Here is a 26547-nt window from a genome sequence, read left to right on the forward strand (position 1 = left end):
GCAAACTTCTTTATTGCATTCTTTATGCTATGGAATAGGGCTGAAAACAAGACATACTGCGTTGTCTTGAAAGATGAGGGAGGGCCTGAACCCACTATATGCTTGTATGTTCTAATAGAAGATGCTTATAGTCTCAGATCCTCCTCTGGACTCCTTGGATTCTCTGTATTCCTCCAACAGTTAAAGTCTTCACTTTCTGTTGAAGAATAGAAAGCAAAAATTCTCTTCTCTTTTACTACCTCGATGGAAAGAGTTTATGTAGTGAAGTCACCTTTTCCCACCTTATTGGAAGGGATTGTACAAGGCAGGCCACAGAGCAACAGGGAGCCCATTTTTAGTAAGTATCTCTTGTCTGCAATAGGTTTTGAATAAAGAACTCACAATCATACCAGTGACACTTCAAGTCAGACAATTCATTTTTCTTGGAGAGAGATATATATAGAGATAGATATAGATATATATACACACACACACATATATATATATGTGTGTGTGTGTATGTGTACATGTGTATCTCCTGACTAAATACAGGTATTTTTCCACTTCAAATTAGAGTAAGGGAGCCATACACATGGGGTTTCCCTTATTTATTAATATTTTCTACCTTTTTTGACATTTAAATAACTTTATATTCTTTATGTTCCCCATGTTAATACTCCAGGCCAAATTAGAGAAGACTTTGTTACAGTACATCTCTCCCAGCACCCTCTCGTTGTGTCTTGATGGGGAAGAGCACCATGTGAGGAGTCTGAGGAATTGTAAACATTTGCAACAACATTATACTAAAATCATCCAGCAGCTGGGACAGCCACCTTATTGGGTACGTAAGTGCAGTCAGGAAACCACTCGTGTCTGTGTATTGTCTAGAATCCCAGAGAGGGGTTTTACTACATACTCACAGCCCTCTTTTCAATTGGATAACACAGACAAGTCCACTGATGAGAAGTCCCTGGAGTATTTTAAATAATACATTTATAGAAGCAGATTTTATTACAGACCACGATAAAAAAAAAATTTAAAAATGCAGTATTTGTTTGAACACACTCAAAAGGAAACTCCACCTGTCCACCTCAGAGGGCCAACAGGTTACTAAAGCCTATTAATCATTAGTGAGGTCATTTCCGGGTCTTCCCTGACCCTAAAATTAAGCCATAGATGGTGATGATGAAAATCCAATTGCCCGACCTGTTTTCCCAGTTGTTTGTTTAAGCTAGGTAGTTTCTTTAAATACACATTCCCATGTTTATTCAGCACTCCTGAAAAACGCTACACCCAGATTCCTGAACCTTGGCTTCTCCTTCTCTCTAGTGGTTTTGGAAGCAGCGGTGGTGGCTGCTGCCCTCCAAAAACCATTGCCCTCTGACCCCAGCACTGTGGATACGGGAGGTGTTTCCTCCTGCACCATCGGCCCTCCATCTCTCGGCCGAGCCACTGTGTAGCCAAGGGGGGAGCAGTGTCGGGTGTGGGGGGGGAAGAAAGCCATTAATTAACACGAAGAGTGGCGCTGGCTGTGGCTGCTGGGGAGGGAGTTTGCTTTGGGTCCTCAGATCCCACTTGTACCAAGGAACACTCTGCAGGGATACTCTCCCTGGGTTTTACTAAAGAGAAAAACACCCCAATTCCCCTGTGCATTTTGTTTCTGTGGTGCTCACAGACTAGGCCTAGACATGGGTCCTGAGTCTCTCGCCTTGCTGCTCCTTCTCAGCCGCAAATACATGGGATGCAGGTGGGTTTTGCACTGCTGTGATTGCACTGGGAGAGCACAACTAGGCACATGCTTTCCAGCACTTACTACCTTACTGGTGCCAGACTTTAGCTGCATATCTAGTTTTATGTTTCAGTAGAGCGATTCAAAGGAAAAAGAAAGCAAATTTGTAAAAAATAGAAAAAATACCAGTCTTGGCTTTCTTGCTGCGTTTAGCAAAATAGCTAAGGGAAAACATGGTCACATAGATGAACTAATGTGACATGTAAAGCTGTGGTGATGTGTGAAAAGCAGAGTAACTGAGAAAAGGAATTAATGTTGATATAAAATAAATAAAAATAGCAAACTCTGACTTCACAAAAAAAAAAAATCAGTGTTGAAAAAAAGAAAAAGTAGAAAAGCGGAAGTACAGAGAGGTTAAAATAATCTTTGCAAAGGACTGAAGATACTGCTGTTTCCTTCCAGCCTCAAGCAAAAACTATTATAGATCTTCTAATAAACAACTGAGACATTTCTTCACAAATGAAGATCTATAATATCCATTACAGACAGTCCTCAGAAGGTTAAGAGATGGCTCTCATTTGAAGTGAAATACAATATGATAAATTTTAAAGTAACGTTCACAGTATTGTTAAATAGTTGCTTCTAAGAACACTTTAGATATTTTTCAAAAATGTATATATATGATTCTTGCTCTGTACTTGCTATCCTGAAATACATATCCACTATGTGCTGCTGATATGACTGGACATCTTGGGAAAGTAGAGATGAATGAGAGTATGGTTATATCAATGGGTGTCATGATCTCTTGATTTGCTTCTGACCATCAGCATACTATCTCAAACAAGCCTTCTAAGTGTGCAATAAAGATCCATTATTGATCACCTCAATTTGAAAAACAAAGATTTGTGAAGGACCAGGAATCAGAATGGGAACAATTGCAGAGGTGGAAAAAGATGTACAGTGATTGAAAGGACTTTATGATACAGACTTTACAGTTATTATGTATATACACATTGTATGCTTCCCCAGAATTTGTATCTCCCGGGCATGTTCAGGCTTGTCCACTTCCCTGCTTTCCTGCGGATTGGCTGGAGAAGCTGCAGAGAGGAGACAGCCTCCATTTGCCCTTTCTTTCCCCAGTTCCTCCACGTTCCTCCCTCTTTCGCCTGTGCCCCTATCCTGATTTGCTCTCCCGTTTGTCTGTCTGATGCCCCACCCTATGTTCTGGTCCTTTCCCTGCCTGAACTGATAAAGAATCCTGCGCACGCCTCAATAAACCATTCTATCTGCACCCTACCTTGTCTCCCGAACCCATGCTCTGCCACGGTCCCATCCCCCCTTCGGACCGCAGCAAAGATTCATTTCTTCTTAGGTATACATTCTTTTCTTTGAAATTTAGAGCTCATTAGTTTCGGTTTTCTGTTGTGCTGCAGCACATATTAAACAATATTCTGATAGAAAACTCCATGAGTTCTGATAATATACAATACCCATTAATATAATTATCCTCCTATTTACTCTTGATTTCAACAAAGGACAATCTATATCATCAGTATCAGTTTGAGAAAATAATTAAAAATCATTAGGTAACTGTGTGAATGTCATCCTAATATTTTCAAACAGTACTTATTACATATATTGTACTTTTCATTTTTACACTCCTAGGTGCCTTATACACTGTCATACAGATGCTGTGGGCAGACCCACGATGAAAACTCAGTTTCTCAAATACTCTCTGCTTCACCTGCTGACAATTCTGGGTTGCTGCTGGTTTTCACTTGAACAAGGGCTGCAGTTTTTAGGAATCCACTGAGACCTCAGGTTATCAATACTTTTCAACAAACCAAATCTATATCACACCCAGACTGAAGTACTCAAAAATCAGAAGTTGCAATAAACTAATTAACAAGACCAAAGGAGAATTGGAGTTAGAAGCAGGACTAAAACCCAAAGTTCCCTAAATCTGTGTTATTTCTTAAGTAATTTTGCAATCAAATGCCATAGGTAGTCTTCTATGAAGGAAACTGATCTCTAAATGACTTGAAGATTCAGTCCTATTTATGTCTATAATTTACTTTAAAAAAAATTGCAGAAGAATACAAACTGATTTTGATAGAAAATCTGTAACTATGAATATAAAGTGACTGATTTACTTTGCATTATGGCCAGTCTAAATTTATACTGTTACCTTGAAGGATCTATTCCGCTCAGCTCATGTTTGGCCATTTTGCAAAAACTTTACGATACATGAAACAAAAAATTCAAGACCTGAGTTCTACCTTCAGCAGTTGGATGTGCAGGTGGTCAAAACTTGATCTTCCCCCCTTTCCTGCTATCTCCTGACATACCAGTGCTAGTTAAAACACCAGAAATTACCTACTGACTTCCTATCATGTGTGGGAACAGTAGACCTCTCTTTCTCTATAGGCTCCTGGCCTAGTTTCCAAAGCCTTATTCCTTTCACAGATTAACCTTCCTCTGGCTCTGATTTTTCCTCTCCAAAGAGGAGATCCTGGACAGATAGGCAGATATTAGCCCAATTTTCCAAAAACATGCTTAACAATTAAATGGTTAGTATTACTGATATTTGTATTATTTCTACTCTGTCTCGCAGTCACCTGCACCTGACACAAATTCTGTAGCCATTGGTATGGGCAGCCCCATCTCACCAAACAAAGGACTTCATTTACAGGGGTAATGTGGACATAACACTGAAGCTAATACCTATCACCAGAAAGCGACAGATTGAATATATTTAAGCTCAGGACTGTAAGAGAGGCAATAGGATGATGTCTGCATCTTGTAAAGAATATCTGCCACTTCTGCTCATGTTTGCTCTGCTACACAGCTCTCCTCATAATATTCCAGTGCTGCATTTTTATTTTTCTCCATTTATTTATTTTTTATTTTTCTCCACTTATTTATCACTTGAAAAACTGATGAAAAACTCTGAGTCTGAGGATGCCTCTGATTCTCAGCAAGGCATTTAGAAGGGATGACAGCAAGCTGTGTGCCTACTGAAAGGAGAAGAGGGATATAATGGCTGCTGTGAGGCAAGACTTCCAATCCTCTGCAGCTTCCCAGCTACAAGGAACCTCCTTGCAGCACCTGGCAGCATAATCCAGCCCTCTCTGAGTCCACAGAAACTAATCAGGAGCCTCAGCTATAAAGTTTTAAATAGCTTTTCTGGAAACTGGAGGCACTTCATGTTCTCTCCAGAGGATCTGATCTTGTTCCCACAGCCATGAGTGAGAGCAGGACAATATCTCTAGCACTAAACTGCAAAAAATTCTAAGGATCTACTCACAGCTCAGCAGGTTAAAACGAGCTGAGGAAACAGTTTTGACAAGTACTTCTGGATTAAGTTTTAAGCAATCAGTATCTGGTTAGGACAGGAATGGCTCAATATCCTGTAGAGGAAAACAGCTGACACGAGTGTAGTTTCAACTTTCCCTCTTTTAATCAGGCTTTCTAATGTACTGCCAATTCACTGCTGTTCTGCCCTCGATAAGGCTACACTGCTCAACTACGGGAACTGACTGTTCAAAAATGCAAAGCTTATACAACCTCCCATCTTTTCCTGTAGGTTATTTGTACAATCAAATTGCATTTTGTCACGCAAACTTCTCTCTTCAATAAAATTTGAATGGCAATAAAGTTTGAATGGCAACATAAAGCCCTGTTTCTCATTCATAGTCACATATATGTGTCTCCAGCATGACTGAAAATTGAAGCAAATGTTCAGAAGTAAAAATAAATGAAGATGCCAATTTGTTGTGCTTATTTGAGCTGTTTATTCAAAGAGCTGAACAAATGTTTACTAATTTATGGTTAATTTTCTTTAGACGGGAGAGCTTTAATTGAATGCAGTTTTGTTTATTGCTATTATTATCTCCTTGCACTGCAGCATTGCTCTATTTCATACTGGAGGCCTCATGTCCTGGATGACCTGTTCTCTCTCTGATTAATGTACATGCTAATTCAAACCAAGATACAATGAATATAAACAAAAGGAATTAAAAGAATAGGAAAATGGAAAAGAGAATGGAGAATAATAAGAATTGACTGCTAGGGCTCCACATATTAAAAAAATGCACAACTCAAGGAGCTCAGCATTTATTTAAGGTAAGCCAAGAAGAACTATTAAAAAAACCCCACATATTCTGTCTGCTGTATATTTTCCTCAAAAACTAAGAAAAAAACCAGTCTGCAAAATACTTTTGTCATACCTGTATGAGTTGCCCCTCTAGGATTTCAGTTCATAAGTACCTCCATGACACCTTGGAGGAGCTGTAGCCATGCACCATCATTGTCAATTTAGACCTCTTGTCCAGGTGCAAAGCCAGGTTACTTTTCCAGCACATGAAAGGCTCACTTCTTCGGTGAGCACTACAGCATGCCCAGAGGGTGCTTGCCTGTATTATACAGAGAACAGCCTATCTAGGAGAACTGATCTAATCAATGAGGATGGAGAGGTGCAACTTTACATCAATAGCTTCTAGGAAGTGGTTTTTAAAGACTGCTTAACTGAAATTCTTTGCTATTTAATTGGTCAGCCATATGGTTATACAAATTAATAATGGATCTTAGATTTTTCATCTTTTAGATAGAAAAAATGTTGGGGTTTTTTCATATGTAAGTCAATTTAGCTTCATGTATTCCATAATAATTAATCTCTTAAGCACAAACTCTACTTCCCTCCTGCAACTGCTGCTCATTTAAGGAATATCATTTACTACCCTTAAATCCAAACAAGCAAATACATAATCTATTCCCACATTAATATCCTTCAATACTCTTTTGAGGCTTTAAACAAAACCAGCTGACCTGGAAAAAGACATGGGCAGGAATATTTGCAGTGTAAATGGGCAGTATCTTCAGGCAGTATCAATAAGAGAAAATTATTTTTTATTGTGACTTGAAGACTAATCAGTACAATGAGTGCTTTCCTGGTGAGTTTGTCATTTGGGAAAGACAGGAAGGAACATCTGGGAAAAGAGGCGTTTACTACACTCTGTCAACCTTAAGATAAAAAAGCACATTTCTTGTTTATTTGACTTGGTCTTCATTATCTTTAAACTACTGCAAGTGTCACACGGAAGATTTCTAAGCAGACAAATGAATTGTTAGTGCACTTTGAAGAAATTACTGAACAGCAGCAGTTTCTGAAGAATGTAAAACCTCCAGACTCACACTGTTGCTCAACAGAGCTGCGCCATCTATGGACATTTCCAAAGGGAGCTGGCAGAATGGCTCCACTCAGTCACACCATCTAAGACTGTACAGACCCCAAATCCTTGTAGCTCATAAACTTCAGAACACATAGTTCCATTTCCAGGGTAACTTACGTGCCTAAGTTGTTTTATGAGTTGATGGGATTTAGGTTCTTAGAGACAGGACTCCTCTATGTGCATTTAGATCTGCTGTTTAGCTGCTTCTAAAGTCTCCAGAGCTGACACCTAAGATAGGTATATAAACCTTTCTCTCTTTCCAGCTTTTTTTTTCTTGATCCACTTTCACAGTCTGGTTTTCCAGCCTTGCTTTCTATGGGAAGGCTTGCTCAAACAAGTATATTAATGTAAAAAAGGCCTGGATTCCCTTTGAAAATAAAGTTTAGGAAATCCACTTAGGCTTGCAATTTGAAACAGAGCAATGCTTGAATGCTTTTAAGACAGCTGTAAATGTCTGCATACCAAGATGTACTTTATCTTGCACTTCAGAGGTTAGATAGACGTTTAAAAGGGTCCATCTAGAGCTGAAGGGCTGATGAGGAAGACAGGTAAGTGACCTCGAGTTTTTTTCTACAGAGCTTAACAGATCCCTTTAAGTCTACAGCCCTGGCCACTGCCTGTCTTCATCAGAGACATTCCTATAGGGGACTGCATAGGCAGGGCTCTAGAGAAGGGAAATGCATCTGTACCTGTGCCCAGAGATGAAGGCCAGAGCAAAGGCTTTCTGGATCTACCTTCTCATACACACCATCAATGAGTCAGTACAGATAAAAGATTTCAAGAGTAAAATAATGACAATTGCTTCAGATTAATAGTCTTCTATTAGCAAAAGATTAATGACATTAAGAAATTTAAACAGCTTGATTTAAATTCACTTCTATGAATTTGAACAGGAGAGGGAAATGTGAGGATTCTGACAAAAGTAGTTTCCTCTAAATGCACATTGCATTATGAAATAAAGAGAAAGGAGATAAATCATATATGAAAGATAAACCAAACTCACTGCTAATCTGACCTCCACCTCATCTATCTTGGTACAAACCCTCTCAACACACAGGGCTCCATACAGCTAATGATCTAACATGGGTCAGGTTAACATACATTGAAGACAGTAATGTAGAAATATGAATATAAATTTGCTGTACCATGTAAGGCCAAAGGTTAAGCAGTATCCTGTTTTCAATAATGGCCAGCAAGAAGTTGTTTTAGCAAAGAATGCAAGAACAAAGCAAGCAGGAATTACTTATTACTTAATTAATACTGTTACTCATTTTTAGTACATCCTCCATCTTCTGGCACTCCGTTGTTTAGAAATGTCCTGAACCAAAGGGTGCTTCCCCATCTATGTGCCTGGTGTCTTCTCTTGTACGTTTTTTTCTACAGACATCTTACTTAGCCTTATGACCTCTGCACTGACCCAGGATGATAAGCTCTGTAGCTGGGAGCCAGGCAAAGTGAACACTCTACATGGGGACTAGAGGAGTATTTAAACCATCTACATTTGCAAAAATTCTTGTGATGAAGCAGAAAACATTTATTTTGTTTTAATCTTATCAGTAAATTGCAAATGTATTCTCTGTAGCCAGAGGGTTAACTTGGGGATTAATTACAATACCGGCTTTTTGCTTTTCACAATGCCTCCTTTTGCAAACCTATTCAGTATTGTGGTCTGCGGGCCAAACTCTCTTCCCAGATACCTCTATAAATCCACAGAGGAAAAACAAGCTAAATAGATTTTAAAGTGAAACAAGCCCATGCAAATTGTATTTATTAACCATTGTGCATTTTTCTGCCCTTCTGATTGTTTTCCTTAATTTGTTGTAAGATTATGCTTTTACGTCCACTGTCAAATCCAGGGAGAGGAACTGAAAGCCTCTGGACTATATGCAGCAGTCCTCTGGCAGAATTTTTTACAACTCAGGAAGGATTTGAGACATTTCAAAAACAGGAGATGCAGCTGTTGGGGGATGGTGGGAAGAGGAAGTGCCAGCCCTGGCAGAGGGGCAAACTCAGCTGCCTCCTGCCCAGCACCAACCCTGTCTTTCACTGGCAGCACAGTTTTCCAGGGAGCTACTATTGGTCATTCTGAACCATCAGGACTGAGTTCCCTAGAGAAACATTGTACTTCACGACATTTTTCTGTGTGGGAATTATATACAAAACTTCCCCTTCTGATTCCTATCGCATATTTGAGCGGTCATTTGAAGTTGCTGTGTTCTGTTTCGCTCTTGTTATCAAATCACAGTATTAACATAACAAGGATAATTATAGGTACCATAAATTAATAACAATACACTCTGTTTGTTAAGCATCAAAGTATATTCTTTGATAGGGAACATAAGGGAAGTCGCTGTTGCAGAAAGAAATATCAGTTTTGTAGCTTCTTATAGACTCCTCTGGTTAGAGAAATGAACGGAGAGTTCAAGAGCCCAGGTACTTTATGAAGATAGGCACTGATTTGAAATACTGTCTTGGATCAGTCACTTAACCAACGTCCCACTTGTCTTAGTATGAAAATCATAAAAAGAGTTGCTGAAATGTCTTGGCCATACTCAGCTAAGGTTCAAAGTCAAACTAAACTGGAGCATCAGCTTGGATATGATGGTATCAAAGCAGACAAATAACTCTAGCAAGAGCCTGGCTGAAATGTCAGTGTCGTATGGAATCAGCTGCTGCCTCTGGGCAGTAATTCTTTGGCCAAACCATTCTTATAGTATACTTTGGGCATCCTCATCTCTGCCATGATGCTATTGCCTCTCTATTTCCTGAGGCATGTTTGATTGTCTGTACACATTTACTATCTTGTCTGATGTTTAGAATGTAGGTCTTTTGGATAGAACATTTCATTTTTGTGAACTTATGGAGTCTCGCACATAGGGATCCTGATCTGTGACCAAGGCTCTCAGGTACTTTATTAATAAAAATGCTGAAGAGAATTTCCCACAAGAGCTGAGAAATACTCTGGCCCACAGATTTACATGCAGTATTCTTTGAGCAGAGGTGTATTTGCAAACAAGGGACATTTCTGCTATCTAACAATATTAAGATTTCTGTACATACTAGCTCTGACTATGTAAGAGATCTCTTCTGAATATCCAGAACCGCATTCTTCAAAAACGAAGCAGTATAATTAGTTAACTGTCATAATTTATAAGTGTTCTCCTGACACTGCACAGAAATAAAATTAATTATGATTGCACTCAAAGAAGAGATTTGTGGTCTGGAATATTAACTGATGGCTCTAATATAAGCTGGATGTAAGTGCTTCCAGCACATGGCTTCTTGCAACTCAAAAAAATACTTGGATATCTTACACTGCAGTTTTGGAGTCACTTTGATGTTTTTCTTTTCTTTAACTATTTTCTGTGTCTGTTCATAACATTTTAAATTAAGGGGAACTGAGTTAAGTTCAGCTTTAGGTTGCCCTGTAGCAGAAATGGCATGGTCAGAGATAAATGCATTCTGAAACAAGAAGAAAGGTATTTTTGTTTTAACTTGAAGAATTAAACTTTTTCAGACATTAATGGGGAGACTAAAGGAAACTTTTCTATAAAACCCCCAAATGTGAAAAATCAACCTTCCTTCTAAATATCAAAACTCTGTATATCTGATATGGTTGCCTCCTTCTACACTGTTTTCCTGAAACCAGTACTTGTGGGTACTAGTCAAGGGCTCATGAGATATTTCCTGCTTAGAAACCAATGACATAAAGAAACTGGTGCTCTTCTCTTGCCCTTTGCCGTTACCACAGAATTTCCAACCCACCATTGTGAAAAGACGATATACTTGGTTGCAAACGTCACAGACGGACACATCCTGCTACAGGCTGAAACAAGATGCTCAGAGTATTCAAGCCCAGCTAACACACATCTCCTCACTTTCCCAGAGGTCCAACTCTGCCTGCACATTAGGACAGCTGGTGAGGCAGCCACCGAAACCATGTCTGGATGGTCAAGCACAGAAAAGAATTGGAGGCAGAGAGGCGCTGAGGAAATCAGTCACTGGAAAGATGCATAAGAGTTTAACCCTCTGACCAAACAACACTTAAAATCCCAAACCTGCTGCTCAAAAAGAGAAGGGGATTACTCACACAACTCAAATTACTCATATGCTCAGGGTAACAGTGGTCCCTGTAAATCTAAGCCTCAAGAAGCATTTAAATATTAACATGGATATTTTCCGTTGGGTTCTTGTGCCACATGTGACTTTTCAAAAGATTGGCTGGACTAATCACTGCAAAACCACCAAAACTGTCTACCAGATGGCAGTCACTGATTAATTTTTCTTAACTTAAGCCAAAAAGGAAGAAAGTGTGATGGGTGGAGCCGTAAAGACAAGCACAATCAACATCCGACCAAATAGGGTTTCCTGTCACCTTGGGAACGACACTGATTGGCACTGCAGTTTCCTGTGTACAAGCTAAAACCAGTAGCAACTGAAGTAACAAGAATAAATGCCAGATAAGAGACGAGCTGGGAATACAATAAAATTATTATAAAATTTCTGACTAAACCACAGAGGACAGTAAAGGCAAAACCAAGGGTAGGCATGGACTGCACACTAAATGCAGCACTCCCTGGTACATGAGAGCAGAGGACCATGAAGCTGCATCAGAAAATTTTTTCTAAATGCAGATGGGCTAATTTGCCTGAATTATCCGCTCCCAGAAGTGAAAGTCACATTCTTTGAAGAGCTTTTAGTTCTTTGCAAGAGAAGAAAAAAGGGATGTGGGACAATTTAAAGCCAAGATGGAAACAGGAGTGGAAACATACCACCTAACTCACACTAATCTGAAATAATTTGTAAGACGTGCCAGAGACACAGGGAAAAGGACTGTGGGTGTATGTTTGGGCAGTGGTACATATTTGCATTTATTTAATTAGATTGTAACTCCCACAGAGTTTTGCTTCAAAGACCTCTAACCACAACCAAAACAGCTTCCCAACCAGCCAGGAGTCAAATAGTTAAAGTACGTTTTTTACAGAGTCTTTGTTAGGCTGGTGCCTGAGTTCACTTCCCCTCCAGAGAAAGGGGAACATTCCTGCCCTCTTCCTACACTGCAGATAAGCAAAGACATCTGTAATGGGCTGGACAGAATAGACATTTGTGCGACTCAAAGGTCTGGCACATGCAGAAAGTTTTTAGAGTGACAGTGCACTAACAGAAATGTTTCACAAATGCAAGTTGGAGGCATAGAATTATTCTCTCTTGAGTGATGAATCCACATGCTAACACAGACCTCTCAGGCACTGAGCAGGAGACCCTCAAAGTAGGATCCCACCTCATGTTCCCTGTTACTCAGAGGTAGCTTCTCCCACCTCAGTAGGTGAGATTTTCAGCCCTTGCCCTTACCCTGTCACCCAGAGTGCAGGTGCCAGCAGTCAGACTGTGGCTTTCCAGCTAGTCAAGATGATCTGAGGAGAAGGAAACCACAATGTAGGGCTGCAGGGAGACCCTGTACTGGAAAGAGAATTACTAAAAGGCCATAAGCAACTGCCCACAATCAGGACTGCTCCCCTCATGTCAGCTGCTACACCAGCTGTGCACTTCTTCAAGTGCAAGCTAAAGCTTGAAAAAAAATCACAGTGCCAGGAAACAATCCCAGCACTGAATGACAGTGCTTGTGTATCAAGCCTTGCAGCCTCAGTTTGTTTTTAGCCTTTGACAACATGAGCACTTGAAAGCAATTCACTGTCACAATTTGGGAACAAGCATGTGCACAAACCATTCTTGTCATCTGCATCCATTCCCCACTCTTTTAAAGGTAAAGCGAGCTATGGACACAACCTAATTTCTGCTAGGCAGCCTCAGTGCAGTAAGTGTTTCTGGGTGTATTGAATTTATAAGTGGATGTCTCATCCCTGGAAGTGCTCAAGGCCAGGTTGAATGGGACTTTGAGCAACCTGATCCAGTGGAAGGTGTCCCTGCCCATGGCAGGGGGGCTGGAACTAGATTTTCTTCAAGGTCCCTTCCAGACAAAACCATTTTATGGTTCTATGATTCTGTGATCTTACAGACCAGGACGGAATATAGCTGAGAAGTGTGCCAAATGAGAGAAATGTATTTTTAAGCCCTTGAGAAAGTGGGTTTTTTTGTTTGCTTGTTTGCTTTATAATTATATTCTCTCACTCTTCTTAAATGATGTAGACAAATAGTAGCAGGTAGGACTTTTGCTGTACCTCATGTTAAGGTTCTCCTCTTCACTGCATCTCTTCAGATGGACACAACACTCAGCCATCCTCAATCCAGTGGTCAGGGGTACGGCTAGAGGAGGTTTATATGCCAGGTCCAAAGTGCTCTAATGAGTTGGTGCCAGAGACACACCAGAGCACAAAAGTTCCTGCCTCCCACCTCAAACTCAGTTTACCAGTCCCTGGTGCTTTGCAAATTCCTTCTGATAGGAAATCACCACAAAGCTGTTCTCCAGCTCATACTTTCGTGTTCGCAAATAGCTGTGTTCAAATAATTACAATGACATTTTCCTGAAAACAATCCCTAGGATTTAAATTAAGAATGCAGAAAGCATATTCAGCACCACACAATAGGGCAAATTTATCCTCCAAATCTATGCAAAGCTAGTATATTTTAGCCAGGAAATTCAAGGCCCCTTCCTGTAAATATATTAAGTTCCCATGCTTGTGGAATAAACTACAAAACCTGGCATGTTTACAGAAATTGCATAAATGGCTGGATCTATAGTTTAATAATTCGTGTGTCTATGTAGAATGACTAATAAAAGAGAATAGTTACCAATATTAACAGTGTGATTTTTCTTCCACCTCCAAACTTGAAGCCCAAACTATTCAAGATTTTCTTTGTAAAGGTATCAAATACAAGATGTTTCTGAGGAAGAATGCTGAAGTCAGACAGAGAACAATAATTTCTCTCATTATTGGGACTATATGTGTGTATACCTTGTGCTAATGTTTCAAACTTTTTCCTTTGGTAGTGAGTTCTACAGACTCCTATGGGTTATCTGAATCTATCTTTTTAAATTATATAAAAAATACATTGCCTTTCCTTTCCATCAGAATATCTCTTTTTGTCATGTTATAAGGAAGCGGTCAGAGATGAGCATTTAGCAGCATTATAATGCACATTATTTTCACTTTTATTTCATTATACTTACAGTGAGCTGTACTCACTGCATGTCTAATGAATACTTCTTAGAACTTGAGAAAGAATTTAGGATCTTCAGGATGGTAAGAGAAAGCTCATGGAGTACAGTCTATTAACTGAAGCACAGAGTTTTTACAGTATTGCTCTGCTTTGTGGGGAAAAGTAACATCTCACAATCAGAGTTCAAGCCAAAATTCACTCATCTGTTATGTTTGTAGGGAGCTACACTTGACTGATTTAGATGATTTTCCCCCTACTATTTTGATGTCTACTGATTTTCTCCGGAGGTTGCAGACTTGGTTGCACAGTGTCTGTTGAACGAGGCCAGTGAGCAGCCCTCTCTCCAGTTTTGCTCTTACTGGCTCTTCCCAGAGTAACATCTGTTTTCCCGTGTCACAGCTATGTCTCCATTGCTCAATTATTTTCTTTCACATTTTAAAAATATTTTATTATTTCACTTATCTGCCAGGTTTTTGCTCTATTTGCCAAGTTTCTTTCTATGATAGTCTCCACTCTCTTGTATTTATTTGCAGAGAAAAAAATGAGCACAAAGCCCATATAAAATGTTACCTCTCTGAGGGAGAGTCCTGTATGCCTATGGCATCCTGATATGTGACCATTAGGAGCTCTTCCTTTTAGATAGAAAAATTTTCTGATGAATATGTAATAGATTAAGAAAACACAGTGCTGTGATTTTTTTTCCACTGATTATTTAGATGTAATAGCCAGAGTTTTAGGTCTTTGTGGCTAGGATGGAATACAATGATTGAGAAAAATTTCCAAAGCACTGTTTGTGGTTTTCAACACACAGTAGAAGAGATATTTTCCACATTTTCTTTTCTTCCATGTATTTTTGCATAATAACTAATTTGAACAAAACACCATATTGCACACTAGTTAGTTGGAATACAGTTTTCATAGTTATAAATAATACTGGAACTAAAACTCACAGCAGCAAGGGCCAGAGGAAATGTAAATCCAGCTGTAATACTGTGTTGGTGTGGTAACATCTATATTTATATCCACCATGCTTGTCATTTAGCAACTCACTGCTTGTACTAAGAATCTTCAATGCTTGATATGTCAGAATTAAATTTAAAATACCACATTCCACTTCACCAGATTCTGGTTTTGGCTGGAACCATTCATACCAAGATGAATTTTGGGTCAACAAACAGAATAAAAGGAAGCCTTACTCTGCTAAAGGAAAAAGTATATATTATTCATATAAACCTATAAAAGCCTAAGTAGAAAAATAAACACTGATGCAATATTCATGGATGTGCTCACAGAAGAGAAAAGGATCATTTACATTCTAAATTCAGGCATCGGCACTATGATATTGTGACAGTTCATCACTGAAGACACCCACAAGAGAACACTCACTCTCCTGCTCCTGTGGTCAGTAACAGAACGGTGTGGGTTGAAAATGGACAAGGCCTTTGCTGCAAAGGAGCAGCAGTTGTGAAAACACCAGAAGAGAGCAACTTCAAAGCATTCTGTACTGAACAATCCAAAGGATGCCAGGAGGCTGTGAAGACAGCTCTTCACTTGCCTGCCTCAGCATCAGTCAGTAATTGTAATAGAAAGGGAGCAGTGCCTCTTTGTTCTGACAGTCCTCTCACCTCCACACCTGTCAGTTCATCCTTCACTCTTGGCCACTACTGTTCCATCCCTTTCCCAAATGCAAACTGCACATGGGCACACATCCCTGATCAGCATCTAGGAAAATCATAGAATCAGAGAACAGTTGGGGTTAGAAGAGACCTTTAAAGGTCATCTAGTCCCACTCCCTTGCCATGGGTAGTGACAGCTTTAGTTAGGTTAGGTTGCTCAGAACCTCATTCAACCTGACCTCGAATGTTTCCAGGGATGGGGCATCCACACCTCTCTAGGAAACCTATAATCAACTTAAATCTAATCTAAATCTACCTTCCTTCAGTTTGAAGCCATTACCCCTTGTTCTACTGCAACAGGCCCTCCTAAAAACTTTGTTTCCATCTTTCTTATATGCCCCATTTAAGTACTGAAAGGCCACAATAAGGACTCTCTGGAGCCTTCTCTTTTCCAGGCTGAACAACCCTAACTCTCTGTCTGTCTTCACAGGAGAACTGTTCCAGCCCTCTGATCATTTTTGTGGCCCTCCTTGCTCCAAAAAGTCCACATCCTTCTTATGTTGGGGGCCCTGGAGCTCAGTGCTCCACTTGGAGTCTCATGAGAGTGGAGCAGAATCGGGAGCAGAATCATCTCCTGAGGCCACTGGGGCAGTTATCCTGACTACGTGATCATCTTCCGTCCTCCAAGAGCTACAGCCAAAGGATAAAAGCGCTGGCCGGCGCGCTGCCGGAGCGGGGGATGCGGGGCAGCGCTGCCCGCCGGCTCTAGGTGTCACCCTCTCCGCGCCCGCGCTCACGCACAGCCGCATCCAGCAAGGCGTGTGTCTGTGTGGCATACAAATCATCTGCGGCATTCTACACATTTGATAGCGCAAACGGTGCATAATCTGCTGGGCGTCTGAGCTTTATAGAAATAGCTGAGTAAGAGCCTTTCCAGATGTGCAGAAAAATATATTCGTGGACTTGGCTCTAGTATTCAGAAGCACAATACATTTTAAGAAGCTGGACAAACTCCCAGAAACATTTTTTATCCGTGCATAGTTGTCCATCAACAATTTGTTTGCCTCTCTACTGCCCAATGCTATTCCTACTAAAATGGAAAGGTTCAGAGAGCCTGAGGCTGATGTGGTGCTTTGTGAAATTCAGTTCCACTGTATTTTTGCATCTAGATCATAGAATCATATAATAGTTTGGGTTGGAAGGGACCTTTAGAGGTCACCTAGTCCCACTCCTCTGCCATGGGCAGGGACAGCTTCAACTAGATCAGGTTGCTCAGCGTCCTGTCCAACCTTACCTTGAATGCTTCCAGGGATGGGGCATCTAGCATCTCTTTGTGCAGTGTTCCAGAGTTTCATCCTCATTGTAAAAAACTTCTTCCTTATATCTACTCTAAATCTACCCTCCTTCAGTTAAAAATCATTATCCCTTGTCCTGTCAAGGGTATGCCTCTCAAAGCAGCATGTAGTGTGCAGAGCAGGGAGAGCGTGAGAGGCAGGCATAGAATCATAGCATCTTAGAATAGTTTGGCCTGAAAGGGACTTTTTAAGGTCATCTAGTCCAACACCTCCCTGCAATGAGCAGGGACATCTTCAATGAGATCAGGTTGCATCATCTGACTTTTCTGTCTCCTGCTTCAGAAAGTTTGTCACAAACTTCCACCTAGATGGCTAGGCACAATGCTTGGTGCACTCACTGGTTTGCACCATGGACCATTGATTTCTATTCAAACAGATACAGGTCAGGATCATACTAGGCATTTCATGACTATGGATCACACTTAAGGAATCAAATCAGGGACCAAAGGAATCTCCATGCTAAGTTTTTCAAGGAGCCTGCATATCCACTCTAGCCTGCCAAGAGCTTCTTCCCCCGGCAGAAACCAAAATCAGGGTAGCAAAAATTATCGAATGAGTACCCTCAAGCTGTGGCTTTGGACAGGAAGGGACCTCCAGGGTTGATCCCGCTCCATATTGACAGAAAAAGAGCTGTCAGTAGACTGTTTAGTGCATGGTTTGCTGCTTGCAGTGTGTAATGAGGATAGCCCAAGGTTGTCTAGTGCAAGGTTTTTGTTGGGGCAGAAAGGTGGAGAGGAGTTTTAAATTGTCCACTTACCTGGTCATCAGATGACATTTGAGGCAAAATGCGTTGGTGCATTATTAATTTTTGCCTCCAGTGCTTCTGAGTGTCAAAATATGTACAAATTTGTTCATAATACAGATTATAGTAAATAAATGAGAAATACATGCAATAATAGCTGCTTATGTAAGAGGAGCTGAAGATAAACTATTCCCTAACATTCTCTCCCTCACATCCCCAGACCTTTGTATCACTGAGCTTGAAATAAACTTAAATCACCGTTTCTTAGAAGTGGACTTGTGCTGATAAAATCTAACTGCATTAAAAATGACAAAAAGAACTGCACAATGGGATGTCGTCACAATGACTTTCACTTTTTCATTGTGGTTGATTAGTGTTCTTTTACAGTAGAAACTAAAGTGCTCAGTTCCTTCAACTTCTTTTTCCTTAGTAATAACCTGAAATTCCTGGTTTATTTGACAAAAGATCAGGTTTGTATCTCAGCTCTCCATTTTGACATACCTGACTCAGAACTTTGTCCTTCCAAAGGATGAAATTAGGTTTAGGAGTATTAGAAGTGCACAGTTCCTATCTGTGGGGGTGGAAATTAATATCTTAGATCAATAGTTTTTACTTTCTTTGTTTGTCCTTAAGTACAAATTACGTCTACAAATTCCTTTCCCCTAATCCCTCTGAACTACTACATATGCTGTGTTAGGTACTAAGCATTATAAACGAGCTAGGTGATCCTCCTTCTTGTGGGCTTTATTTTTAGGGTCTTGTGAAAAGAGAAGAACTATCAAAATGTGTTTACTTGCTTCCTCCATTCCTTTTTTTTTTCCTGCAGTGATATCACTAGATATTTTATGACAGCTCTGCCTTTCAGCATCTTTTGCTGATAGAAGACTCAGTCCCCCTCCCTGAGCTCTATCTGTCATAAATCCACGTATAAAATCTCTGTCATCTATGGTTCAAGCTGAATCAGGGTTACAGCTCAGTTGAGAGTCTTTACAGATGAGTCTCTTCTTGGTCTCCACATGGTGTCTGTTCTTTCATTTATTGTCTATGCCGGGCAGAAGAGTTCAGTTGCGTGGCTGCATGCTACATTAGTTATTCAGAGCACTGATACTTTATGAAAGTGGCCTGAAGCCATCAGACAAGAAATTATATAGGTTTCGAACAGAGGAGGGACAGATGTCAGTGTGCATCCCCCTGTGGGAAGAATAACTGGTTTTATAAAAAGAGCACTGGCCCAGTTTTTGAAAGGTACAATGAGTGGCAAGGTTGGATGCCCAAGTATTTATGAGGAACTGCACACAAGGGTTCTTTCTCTTTTTTGTAAAGCTTGTAGACTTTGAACTGTATCCTGACTATCATGGAAGGCTGGACTTCAGAAGAAAAATTACCTAAAGGTGATAATGGAAACGCTGTACGAGATTGCTAAATGCACTCAGTGTAAATATTTCTTCTTTCTAAGTTTTCCATGTGCTAGGCACTCCCTGATAATGAGAACATCCTTTGCTGAGAATACATTACCAGCCCTTGAGCCATCTGCCAGGATCTCCAAGATCAAAACAGGCAAAAATCAATGTAAAATGAAAAATTATTGAAGTAATCATTGGAAAGGGGAATAAACTAATTAGCAAAAAGAAAAGCCACTAATGTAGTTAATCTCAGCCCAAAACCGCACCTTTTTGCATGACCTAAACCTCTGGTCATATGAAAAGGGAAGGAGAGAGAGAATACCCATGAGATAGATATTAACACACCAAAATCCCACTTCTCAGATGTCTATATGGCAAAGTCTCCCATTGACTGGCAGAAGGGAAACATGAATCAGGAAGCATAAGTTTAAAAAAGCAGAATAAATTCTGAATGCGCCAGGCACCATCCTACCTTTCCTGGAGCCCCACGGGTTTCATTCTGAAAGGAGAAGGACTGGCACACAGGGGAGGTTTGAGCTCAGGAACACACTGGCCTTGAGGGTCCACTACAACACTGACAACCTTTGGAGCCTGTTGAGGCTGGACCATGTTGTTGGTGGTCTTATACTCGGACTGAGATGTCTGCAGGGGAAGGGGCGACAGGTGGATCTCCTGCTTCTTTTCCTTCTCTTGTCTCAGTGACAACTGGATCTTCTCCTTTAATCTGTACAGAACCTAGAGAAATAAAGAGGATAGCCCAATTTCAGTTGCCTAGTAAACAAGGCAAGGAAGGTATCACAAATGCTGGATAAGATTTCTATATGTGGCTTGTATTCCTAGAAGGTAAGTCACAAATTGTGTTACACAGCATTTTCCACAACCAGAAAAATATTTCCATTATGTAAACTTCAGGGTGTACATGTGGGCAGTAGGGATTTTAACAGTTCTCACTGTGAGTCAGTAATTATTTGTAATACTAGCAGTTGTATTATTAAAGGGGCAAATAACATAGAATGGAAATCAGTCACAAAGGACACTGTGAAGAAGGAAGTAATGATACAATAAATGCAGAAAATTTTTTGAGCATTTTAACACAAGAGAGGCAACGGTACAAAATAAAATAGATGCTCATGACATATTCAGGTGCAAATCACTAATTATAGCAGCCTCAATTTGTTTTAAAGCAGATGTTCTTGAAAGCACTTACTCATCTGGCATGGAGCTGATGCTTGAACTTTACTAGGTCATTTTTGTAATGGTAGGCTGCTACTACTCTGAAATACTCCTCAGGATAAGGATATGCCCCAATATCCTCAGAGAAATGCTACCTATTCTGGAATAAAGCTGAAGCGATGAGTGGCCTATGAAGTTATTTAAGCATCTGTTCAGAAAAGCCTGCTTTATAATTACTTAGAACATACCGTAATATCAGGATTCTCTGTCCACCTATTGCTTATGACCCTGGATGTCAGATATCTGCATTAAAAGCTTTTCAGAAGTTGTACTGATCTTCTTCCATCAAACTCCACACTGACACTGGCTGGGAGAGAGCTAGCAGGTAGCATGTGCTTCATAATGTCACTCCAGAGGAACCCACGTTACACCTGTTTAACGCACCTTATCTCTTTGGAGGACAATTGCAAAAATGATTTCTGAGTTGTAGTTGTGCCATTTTCAATGTGTGCCTTACAACCTATGATACTTACAAGAATTACTATCATAAATACTGTGTAAGAAGGTGGAAGGCACTTACACAGTTTTTTGAAGATGTCTGCAGATATCCTTATACTTTCCACTCTGCTTTATCTGTTCCTGTAAAGCATTTGACTTGAATCTTTGCATAATGACAAAGTCTAGACCAAAGCATTTTTTCCTCTGCAAGTCAGAAGCTCTTTGACAGCTGTTGTCCCACTACTGCACATAAAGATCTATCAATCCATAGCTTACCAGTGAAGACTGGATATATCTGATGGGTTTGTTTGTTCAAAGATTAGCATTAGAGGTTTAGCTGGGAACTGACCTAATGTAATTAGCAATACACCCATTAAACAAGACTTAGCTAAGTAAACCATCTGTTCATTCAGAAGAGTTTAGAATTGCATGGATAAGATCTCTTTGCCATTATTTTGCAGAAAAAGCAGCCCTACTGTGAAGCAAGGGCACAGGTATTGATAAAGATAAAATGGAGGCTTGAAATATTTTAACTCTCTTTTACTCCACTGATTGCTTTGGTTTAATTTGTTTCTAGTAATCCGCAGACAAACAGCTCAGATATTCACAGCTATGACAATGCTCACCATACCTTCTTGTCACTGATATGTTTTGACATAGTTTCACTCCTTGGAGACCCAAGGAATTGTGGTTTTGACTTCCAAAATATGGACAAGTATTATTTCATATCCTTTTTAATAATCTATTATTAGACCCTAGGTAAAAAAGACAGTTTGAGAGTAACAGAAGTTGAAAAAAATCTAAAGAACCACATTTGATCTAAGTGCTAACACACTTTCCTCAGAAAGCGTGACGGGGCTATCATCACTTAAAGTACTTCCTACTCCACACTTTAAAGGACCTTTCCAAGTCATCTTCAGATGCAGGCTAAGCTTTCTGCTTTTGGACCCTTTAAACTACAAATAACCACCAACGGACAAATAGGTGCCTACCCTGTAACTCCAACAAGGAGTTCGCATTTTGGCAGTCTCATATGGTTGCTAGAGCCAAAGCTACTCAGGATGAGCCAAATGCCTTATAGTGTGATAGATTGCAATGACTGAATTTGAAATACTGAATTACTACTTTTCATAATCTGCCACTCTGACACACACTAAGTGGGATGAAAAACAATGTGAGCTGTTTCTTAGTTTTACAGATTGCACATACCCCATGTATCAGCAGGTCCCAGCAAAATCTGAGACACTGTCCATTTACACAATCTAAACAGTAGCACACATAAAAAAGATACAGGTTGGACTTGGGAGGCAACAGAAGGGTGAATGCTTGCAGAAAAGACCACAGCATCACAGTAATTCCATCTGGAAGGGATTTCAAGGAGTCTACTAGTATTTACCTCTGCCTTAAGTTCAAATCAGTTACACCCAAACTATTTCTGACAGATGATTTCTTAATGGCTGAAAACTCCCAAGCTTCCCCAAGCAACGCAATTCAGAGTCTAGTGACACATGCAATAATAAAAATCTCTTTAATGAGTCAGCAAAATCACCCCGTGAAAAATTTGCTCCTTTTCCAGTCCCCAATGGAGAAAGTATTATATTGTTCCTTATCAAAGCCTTTGAAATCTTTCTGTGTTTGGGAACTGTCATGTTTCTGCTTGCTCTTCTTTTCCCTGTAATAAATAAACCAAATAATTTCATATCTTCTGTGTCTCTAATCACTCTTGCATCTCTCTCCTCCTATAATTGCCTGACATTTCTCAGAAGTGTGGTAGAGAGAGACCACAGAGAATAAGACACAAAACTACAACCAAATTATTACCAGAGCCAAGTTGAATTCAGATCTTAGAGATCATATCCTCATTCATACATCCCAGGGCAAGAAGTGTAATTTTTGCAACACTGTTATGTTACTCATTTACCTAAGTGTATGTTCTCTGGTACTGCTGAAACCTTTCCTAAAGAACATATTTCCTACCATATTTCCTTTGCCACATATCTCCTATGTTGTACTGATGCACATGATTAGAGCTCTTGTCCCTGCCAAGCATCATTCTTTGTCCTTCCCATCTTTCCTCCGGCACCTTAATAATATTTGAAGTTCTGATATTGTCCTACACAATGCTAACAATTCCCAATACTGTCTGAGCATTCCGAATCATTAATGAAAATACTGTGTAGCACCAGGACAAGGACAGGCAGCATTTTCTATACCCTTCCAGTCAAACAGTCAGTAATGACCAAAATATCTCTTCTCCAAAGTAAAAAGTTAGTACTTTTGGAGTTACCCTTCTATTTTTGAGTGAGACGGCATGGAGAAATGGAGATGACAAGGAAGTAAAAATTATATAAAGCAACAATTTTCTGTGGTAAAATAAGTGTTTTTCAAATCTTAGCGAGATTTCATCTTTAAAAGATGAAATAACATTTTGTTATAAATGTGATCATTTTTTAATACCTTCAGTTTAAGCATTCTTTCCATCTTGAGGTTGTAAGTGGGAAATCCATTGAAGTTAAAGAAAATTGTCTTTGAATATATCAAAAGACTTCAAGATACTGTGTTTATAAATGCTGATAATTGTCAGAGAATTCAGTAAACACTTTTATTTGTGCACCACAGAAGAATTACATAATTCAGAGAAGGAAAATATGTAAGATGCAACATTGGAAAAAATGCAAAAATTACCCTATGAAGGTCAGTGGTGGTGTAGTGTTGTTCATCTTCTGTGTGACCACTGCACATCTCATGCTCAACATATTAGAAGTGTGCCTAATGCTCAGAAACCTGGCCACTGAACTCATACAATGTGAATGGCAAAGTTGCTCAAAAATATGATTACTAGTCATTTCAGTGTAAAATTTGTATATTTGATACATAAATATTGACACATACTCTAACAACTGTGCACTGATAATTTTGTATCAATGCTTACTTTTACTATCCTATAAAACTGAAATATAGGCAGGTAAGACCTCAGGGATCTTGGGACCTTTAGTAAGAAGCTTGAGAAGTCATCACTCCTGTTCATACAGTTACTCTGCAGATTTAAGAGCCTGTTATTTATTTCTTCAGCTTCCTTCTAGTTACATTCTTCAATTGGACTTAAAATACATCAAGAAATGTGGTTCTTCAAACTTTGATTTCCCAGCACTATGAGAGAGACCAATGCTTACCTTGTAGCTGAGTTTTTAATAGTTCTGAGAAAACACCTCTGCTGTAAAGAATGTGTGACCCTGTCCTTCGGACTGAGAAAACCATGATGCAAAACGCAGGAAAAAGACAGTAAAAAGGAAACTTACCATTAAACAAGTCACTAGAATGACAAAGATGCTGAGAAATATGACAACTGCATAAAATCCTTCTTTGCTCCAGATTTTGTCTGCTTCATGCTGGTCTTGCAAAACATTTTTCTTTTTTTAAGCAAAGAAAGAGAAAGAGAAATAAGTTACACTGTAGCATGTGCAGATTCAATAGCTCTCGTTGGGCATTAATCACCCCCTCAGCTTTGTCACAGTTCACATTCCACCGTATATGGCACTCACTTTGAACGCGGCAATTTGCACACTCACCCTGGCCATGCACCCTGCCTGCTCCCCGTCTGTCAGAGCGGGTGCGACGCAAGGCTCCCAACAGTACACAGAGGATCTAAGATTCTACGTGGCTGCCGAGATAATCCTCCAGCAGGAGTCACGGGCTGGTTGAAGGTAAGCACACAAGACCCACTGTCTTTCTTGGAAATTACCTGGTCATTAGATGAAACATCAGTGCTCCCACCTGGGCTTTGGGAAGCACTCGCCCTGCCTCTTTCTTCCCAATGCTTGTCTCCGGCCCCAGCACTCATGAGCCACCTTCCCACTGTTTACACTCGACACAGGAGCAAAGGGCAGATGACTGGCTGATTTGCCTTCATGAGCCAGGAAGCCCTGACACTGTCACCTCTAGATTACATATGTATGTAAAAATACATATTTTTTACACACATATGTAAAAAATACTGATTTTTATGAAAATGATATCTTTATCTATCTATAATTCTGATTATGCTTAATCTCATTATCTTTGGTTTCTTGCTGATAGTACATTTCTGAAACAGCTGTGCACACTAAAATTTCCAGAAATCCTGGGGAACTCCTGGGGATTATGAAATAATTATAATTGTAAAAGCATTTATTTTTGCCAGTGTGGAGATTTGGCTGGACTATTAAATTACTGGAATTTCACTATGTTTTCAAATATACCCTCAGTCTAAACTGCAATAGACTATTTAGAATAAAATATGCTGTCTTGTGTTTCTGTGAGCACAGTTCAGTAGACATTGTGCTCCCAATTTTCAGCTGCTTGCTTTTTTTTCTTAATTAAGTATTTTCAGTACAATTCTCAGACTGAGTAAAAACAACTTCTTAAATTCTGGTTTCTACTGTAAATTCAAGGTCTTGATGTTTCCTTTTCACTGAAATTCCTCAATGGCTTTAATCAAACTTCTTGTTTAACTAGTGAGTTGTCTTCTCATCCCAAGGTGGCCTTTTTTCCTCTCTGGGGACATTATGTAAGAACTGGCAGTTTTTCACAGAGAAAAGTTCTTCTGTTTAAAGGTGAGTGGCTGCTCAGTAACTGCAAGGACCCTCTAGCACTTACATGGGTTCTTCATGCTCCAATGTCTGCTTAGCCACTGATTAGCCTGCTCTTTTGGGCAGTTAATATATCAAGCAAACTCTTTGTCTTCATCAGCCTCCCAAACACAGAAAGTCGTGATGATGACAAATTAATGTGGAAAAGCTTCCTGAGGAACAGGAGATAATGGCTTGAGGAAGAGAGGACAAGCTGACAAAAGTCTGCTGGATGCTGGATCCCAATATAGTTTTCATGGTTCTCCTTTCAGCATGGGTTTGTGCCCTGCTTGCTTTGAAAAGACTCAAGACAATGCAGATGCAAGAAAATCCGCAGGTCAGACTGCCACAAAATGCAAACATTTAGAGAGGAATTTGGTAGCATGGCTAATTTACAGAGACTTGCCTGCTAAAAGGAATGCATATGTGTAACTGGGAGTTGATTGCTTTAGAACTGAAAGCACAATAAGGAAAGAGTTTTCTTTGGAAGTCATAGCCCTGGAGACCAGAATGGAAATCCTTCATCTCATTCTGAGCAACTATGGAAACCAACCTTGTGAAATTAGTATATTTGTGTGTGTATAATGATGCAGTGTTTCATGGTCTGGGCTTTAAAGTATTGCAGGTATTGACAGTTTGAAAAGATTTATAAGTGTCAGTCTGATGTTTAACGAGCAACTTAAAAACCAGGGCTTTCAAAGAGAAGCTGGAAATCTTGCCAAATATTTCTGCAAAAATTGTTCCTAGACATATTTAAACACTGCTGCCACTGTAGCGGGGTGCAGCTCTCCACGCAATCTGCTACCTCAGCACAACAAGGTTATTCTGCTGCACTCATGGCACAGGACTTGGGTCCCAATACTGGCTCAGAGCCCAGATCTGCAGCTGCTCTGCATTCAGGACTGCTCCTGTTGAGCTCCATGGGAATCCAATGGCAACAGCAGCAGCTGCAGCTGTGGTCCATTAGCTATAAACTCAGTATTTGACCCTGAGTGAGTTGCCTGATGGCTTTCCGGTGTTTCATATCTCTCAGGAGGAAATCTAGATAAAAAGCAGGAGCTGAAGGAGAATTGGCCATGCTGACCAATTGTAAGT

The 26547-nt window shown here is 39.9% G+C and overlaps 1 protein-coding gene across 3 annotated transcripts in view; it reads right to left on the reverse strand.

Moving 5' to 3' along the window:
- PTPRR (protein tyrosine phosphatase receptor type R) overlaps nucleotides 1–26547 on the reverse strand; it is a 144638-nt gene that overhangs the window by 40365 nt on the left and 77726 nt on the right. For all 3 annotated transcript variants that reach the window (XM_032688939.1, XM_032688940.1, XM_032688941.1), the window contains 2 exons: nucleotides 24145–24255; nucleotides 19647–19909 (listed from right to left, as the gene is read on the reverse strand). In XM_032688939.1, the coding sequence (XP_032544830.1) occupies nucleotides 19647–19909; nucleotides 24145–24255 (374 nt within the window). The remainder of the gene's footprint in view (nucleotides 1–19646; nucleotides 19910–24144; nucleotides 24256–26547) is intronic.

The sequence above is a fragment of the Chiroxiphia lanceolata genome, chromosome 5 (genome assembly GCF_009829145.1).
Source record: "Chiroxiphia lanceolata isolate bChiLan1 chromosome 5, bChiLan1.pri, whole genome shotgun sequence".
Taxonomy (NCBI): Eukaryota; Metazoa; Chordata; class Aves; order Passeriformes; family Pipridae; genus Chiroxiphia; species Chiroxiphia lanceolata.